Raw genomic sequence first — 6,000 nt, 5'->3', positions numbered from 1 at the left:
TTAGCCAAATCACACATACTAAGCAACATATTAAGCCTAGATAATGTTAGTCAACTCTGAGTATTTAACACTTCTAAGCCTGGAAGTGTATTCTTAGTGTGACCACACACCTTAAACAACATATTAAGCCTAGAAAATGTGAGTGTTTAACACTTTTAAGTCTAGAAGTGTAAGCTCAGTATGTATGGTTTAAGCCATTCCCTATTTTGTATTCATTTGAAGATATATACTTTCAAATTATTGTCAAAATAAGAGTATCACACTTTTATTTATAAAAGTCTAGAAAATATGAAAAATATTGAACACACTTCTACAATGATAAAGATAAACCCAAAAGTTAAAATACCCTCTATTCATGTCCATTTCAATGAATTTAGTGGATTATGGTCAAAATAGGGGTTATCACACTTTTATGAACGTTACTTAGCGTCTTGGTCAGCAGGTATTCCCGATGGCAGCCAATCTTCAAGCTGGAGCAAAGCAGATGCACTAAAGGGTGCAACACTAGAGAGGCTGGTGAGGACATGAAAGCCAGGCCATTTGTGTCGTCTTGAAGTATCAGCCCCGGGTCCTTTGTTGTTATATTCTCCATAAAATACAGTCTGTGAGTCATCTCGATTGCCCCATGGAAACCAGCCATCTGGGTCGATGAAACCGCCCAAATAAGTATTCATGTAAACAGTGCGAGAGTAGTGTCCCCAGGGCCTCCCCAGGTACGTCGCCACAGAGCCCCCAGACAACGTTTGCACCCCGGTGTCCTGATTGACTTGACAGTTATCAATAACTATTGCTGTATTCTCATTTGGGATCTCTCTTTCTTGAGCTGTGATCACATTTTGTTGGCCCTGGAGGGGTGTTCTAACATAAATATTGCATTTCTGGAAGACTGCTGCAGCGTTACCACAGATGAAGTCGATGGTTCCATAGATTTCGCATTCCCTGTAGAATTGGCGCATGGAATGCGCGTACAGAGTGTCTTGGAAGCCCTCTAACTTGCAACGGTAAACGGCTGCATTGTTTGATACCACCATGAGTGCAACTCCCACCTCTTTTGCTGGACCTGCTGTGTTCTGAAATGTAATGTCACGAGCCACAAAACCGTTCGAGTAAACAACTGCATATATTTCAAATCAAACCAGTTTAGAAAGCTTTTATAGAAGGTTTACTAATTGAACACAGTAATAGGAAAACCTTTCAGATCATTCTTAATAATCTATTATCAGGTCAAATATCAATTTGAATCAAACCTAGAGCTGGAGTGTCGAGGAATCCATATCCATCACCGGTGCCTTTGCTACTAGTAATGACAGTGGCGTCCACGCCATCTCCCACCAACATAATATTAGGCTTCTCACGGGGCACCTGAATGTTTTCTCTGTACACTCCTCGTTTGATACGGATCACGTATTTGTGGGGATTATTTACAGGAGCAGCATTAATGGCTGCTGCAACCGTCGTGTAATCCCCACTGCCATCTTGAGCCACGGTTGCGTCCGTTCGGGAAGATTCAAAAGTCTGTAAAAGCTTTCTCCTCTCTGAACGAGACGCCCACCAAGGAAACCCATCTTCAACCAGGCCCAAATCATATCCATCAGATAACAGACGTCTCTTGTGGTGGATTGGAGCCCTGTTCAAGATCCACAATTTCTTAACCAGAGCCATACTGTCACCTACAGCCTTCGAGGCACTATGCATGCCATTAGTGAACGTGAATTCACTGAGATTTACATTGGTATGATGAAGGGCTCTTTGACAGGTCCGCTGATCAGTTTGAGCTGCACTTAATAAAGTCTGAATGTGGACTGCATGAGTCCACTTCAAATCATCTGTACTAGAACGAGACAATCTTATCTGAGCGTCCTTCAAGTTTTTAACAGCAAGATCATAAAAATTTAAGCAATGTCCAATTGCACTGCTAAACTTTGCATCGAATGCTCTGCCTACCCAACCCAGAGGAGGAATTAGATCTTTCACCCTTTGAACTTTACTTAAACTTCTGTACAAAGAAATTTTGGTGAGATTTTTGGGACTAGCTCTTAACGACCTTGGATCTTGAAGTAAACTAGAGAGGCATGACTTAGGATCCTCGGCCAATTCGCAGGCAGACTGAAGATTATAGCTATGAATCTTAGAAAACCAGACAGATATTAGCAGGATCCAAAAGAATAACCTGTAAGCGGCCATTTCTATTTCTTGATCCTTTTCTCTCTTTGCAATCACCACTGTGATAAGCACAACATTATATTGGGTCATTTATATATAACGAGAGGAGATGCAGTTGGAAAATTTTATGGTGGTCTTTTATGTTTTACGGAAGGAGATCCCTCCTATTAGGAAGGAAATGGTTTCAAAATAGTTATTTGCGTCGATACAAACTGTAAATTACTAAAAAAGAAGAGATTCGTTTGAATAAAAAGATCCGACATAATCAGACGAAAGGAGATTTGAATGCAATACCGTCAATACGTTTGAAGGTGCCAAAAGATAGGGATATGAAGATCGTAACAAGGATTTGACCACGCAAAGGCCTGATAACGAGTGACTCGGTCTGTTAATAGAAAAACAAGGACTGGTTTTAATCATTGTAATAATGAGGCTTAGTTTAATCGTGCTTATTGTGTTATCTCCACTTAGTTTTAATGTTTTTCCCAAATCGAAGAGCACCATTACATAGAAGACGACCCCTAAGCCTGCACATAATATCTAAGATATATCTCTCTAATAAGTTTTGTAGACTAATAGAGAGATTGGAATTTATGAACAAGATTGCACATAATATCTAAGTTATATCTTTTTAATAAGTTTTGTAGACTAATAGAGAGATTGGAATTTATGAATAAGATAGAATAGAAGAATAAAATCAATTTGTGCATGAAAAAATATTCTTTTATAATCGTTCTAGTTTGTTTTAAGGATAAAAAGGATAGAATGAGATTATGCTTTAAATAATTTATTAATTTATCAATCTATATTAAATGACTTGTGTAAATAATAAGATTATTTTCATCATTTTCTTTGATTATCGAATCTATATATTTTCTTTGATTACCGAACCAAATAAATGAATTGGTTATTTTCATCACTTTTTTAACAAATCTTTCACTAGCATAGCTTCTAAACTACATGGTGAATGCATGTTTCCTAGTAAACAGAGTTTCTATATGATGAGACATTAAATAATGTCTGGTTTGTTATTCAAAGATAGTGCATGATTTCTATCAAAACAATCATTTTGGTGACTTTATTACAAGGCTTAAAGACTTGAAGCTATTATAAAATAGAATATATTCAATGTGTTTTCTTACTTATTAATTCTTCATGTACACATTTTGTTTTTTTATGTATTTGTATCTTCTTGTAAAGGCTCAAGTGTAGTAAACTTATTAATTCTTTGTGTACACATTTTGTTTTTTTATGTATTTGTATCTTCTTGTAAAGGCTTGAGTGTAGTAATAGAATATGAAGCTAGAGGATGATGGTTTCTAATCTTTTCTTTCATATTGGAGCTGTAGAATGTGTAGCATCATGACCCTAATAATTTGGACCAATACATAATAAATCATTATAACTAAATTTTTGGAACCCACTCTATAAATTTTGAATCAAGTTTCAATAATTCTATCTACACAGTTATTAAGAGACTAAATTTTCTAACTTGAGAATATCTTTTTATATTCTTTATTTCTTACTAATTTTGATGAATTAGCCACTTTATTATTATACCACTAATCTATCCCTCGGGATGTAGAGTGCTTCAACTTGAGTAAACTAAGCACTTACCTAATTGAGGATCGATGGAAACCTTCAATATAAGAGTAAAGTTCTCCTTCATGCACTGCATAAAAGAATAAGTAAAATTTACACAATTGAAGACTTTATAGTCTTAGGATAGTAATAATATTTATTTCAAGTTCACTAATAAAAAGAAAAGGGACTTCTATAAGATCGCTCTTTTCATAGCATAAGTATAGTATGAAAGTAGCAATAGGAAGAAATTTATTTTTTGTAGCATCATAAATTGTACTCCCTAAATTAGAGAGTCCAATTTCATACTCTCCTAGCACTCATTTTAGTCTGTCTCATCCCTCAATGCATTATAGGACCTCTTCTAGCATTTGATTAATGATTAATTCAAGAACATGAGTCCTTTCTTAATATAAAATTCATCACACTCTTATTTGGGCCTTTAATTTTAGGTGTGCCCTTTATCTTTTAATATTTTAATTTACTGTCTTACCCCATTTCAAATTTTGAAACAACTTTTCCCCCACTTTGATATTATAACTTTTCACATAAATTATAGTTGTAAAATTAGGGTCCTATTATCTTGTGATCCTAAAATATCGAGCCTATTTTATCAAGACAATGTTGCCTAACATCCTTGTTTGATGCTTTTTGGCCCAAATTTTGTGAGGTTAAAGAGTTGATCTTGTCATTTCTAGAACGATCCCCAATGAGAAAAAATAATAGTTCCCATTCGTCCTTTTATCAATTTAATGTTAGAATTTCATATATAAGCAAGTCATTTTCCTCATTTGTGAAATCAATTGAAGAGTGCAACTTTATGATGTTCTTATGATGAGAAAGCTTTGCCTTATGTGAAGTTCAAAATCTGCAAATTCAAGGATAAATCAACAATATCAAATCTTCATCAACACTTATTCACCATAATGGAAACTTCAAGAGATGTTAGAGGATGGTAGGGAATCACCAAGTGATGATTTGTTTGTACCTCTCCTTAAGAGGTTGGGTGTGATTTCCTGTAATTCTCATGTTTCTATAATTAGGCTTCATAACTAAGTTTTATCATTCAAGTTATGTGATTTATGCATTCTTAAATTAGTTTATATCCTACATTCAATCATTTCATTTATCCATAGCTAAGAAGGTCAAAGTTTCTATATTGCTTACGGAGGGGAAGGTAAAAGCTATGAGTTTGTCAATGGAATCTATGTGATGTACTATGCTTGTTATAGATTTAAGGCTAAGAGGCGAAAGGGTCCTATCAAAGAAAAGAGAAAGTCTACTAGTGTAGGCTGAGTATAGTTACACATACATTGAACTTGCAATCATGGAGGAAAAGAGATTGTGCAACTACAATAAAAATGTTCATGTCATTTCATTTCATGTGACTTGTTCTTTGTACTTCAAAAACATATTAAAAAATGGTTATTCATTTCTCTAAGAGAACAAGAACATAGAATATGTACCACCCTCCTTGATAGACAATATTTGAAGGTAACATTTGATAGTTGACACAAGGCAAACCTAGTTGAGGATGATTTGCTCAATTATCATAGATGAGTGGATAGTTATTAAATATCAACCACTCATCAATATCATATTTACATGTGTTATTAGCTCATATTTTCTTAGAATTGTTGATTGCTCTAGGAATCTTAAAGATTAAAAACTCTAATTCCAAATTTTGAGGGAAGCCATAAAGGAAATTGGAGCCTTAAATGTTGTACAAGTTGTGATCAAGTTAGCACATAATCATAAATCAATTGGCATGACAATGGATATTACTTATAAGCACATTTTTTGGCCCCATTTTTTCGTGTGTTGAACCGTACATTAAAAGGCATTGGAAAGATGCATTGAGCAAAGGTAATGGTGGCAAAAGCTAGATACACCCAAATGTTTATTTGTAACCAACCACACCTCCCTTGTTCACTTCAATTAAGGAACTCCTTAAACTTGTGTAGACACATTAGCTACTCCACCTTGCTAGAGAGAGTACTTGAGATGTAGGAGCCTCTATGATTAATCCTAGTTAATGTTGAGTGAGGTGGATGGGCACAAGCCAACATAGTTCAAGGGAAGAGCATCAAGCCAAAGGTCATTGATCATGTTTGGTGATGTATTGTAAGGTAAGAATTTAATAACATTTGAAACTTGTTAAATATATGTATTTGTATTTTAAATTTTAAAAGAAATAGCATTTACTCTATCATTTGAGTCTTATACTTTTTTTATTTGTTTAAAAATACAATGGCT

The 6,000-nt window shown here is 34.7% G+C and overlaps 1 protein-coding gene across 1 annotated transcript; it reads right to left on the bottom strand.

Annotated features, from left to right (window-relative positions):
• Positions 1 to 325: 325 nt before the first annotated feature.
• On the bottom strand, positions 326 to 2,773 carry LOC131078882 (pectinesterase). The gene is made up of 2 exons (XM_058016709.1): positions 1,248 to 2,773; positions 326 to 1,114 (listed from the first exon to the last, which is right to left on the bottom strand). Exons 1-2 carry the CDS (start codon positions 2,251 to 2,253, stop codon positions 420 to 422), a joined length of 1,701 nt encoding a protein of 566 aa, XP_057872692.1. The 5' UTR covers positions 2,254 to 2,773; the 3' UTR covers positions 326 to 419.
• Positions 2,774 to 6,000: the final 3,227 nt, after the last annotated feature.

The sequence above is a fragment of the Cryptomeria japonica genome, chromosome 2 (assembly GCF_030272615.1).
Source record: "Cryptomeria japonica chromosome 2, Sugi_1.0, whole genome shotgun sequence".
NCBI lineage: Eukaryota > Viridiplantae > Streptophyta > Pinopsida > Cupressales > Cupressaceae > Cryptomeria > Cryptomeria japonica.
The sequence above is the reverse complement of the archived record's forward strand: the minus strand, read 5'-3'. Positions and strand labels throughout refer to the sequence as shown.

Excerpts from the sequence above, each read along its gene's own strand:
- LOC131078882 (XM_058016709.1), bottom strand. The coding sequence starts at position 2,253 with ATGACCCAATATAATGTTGTGCTTATCACAGTGGTGATTGCAAAGAGA. Across the intron at positions 1,115-1,247 it reads CCTCGACACTCCAGCTCTAG|TTGTTTACTCGAACGGTTTT; the intron begins GTTTGATTCAAA and ends AAATATATGCAG.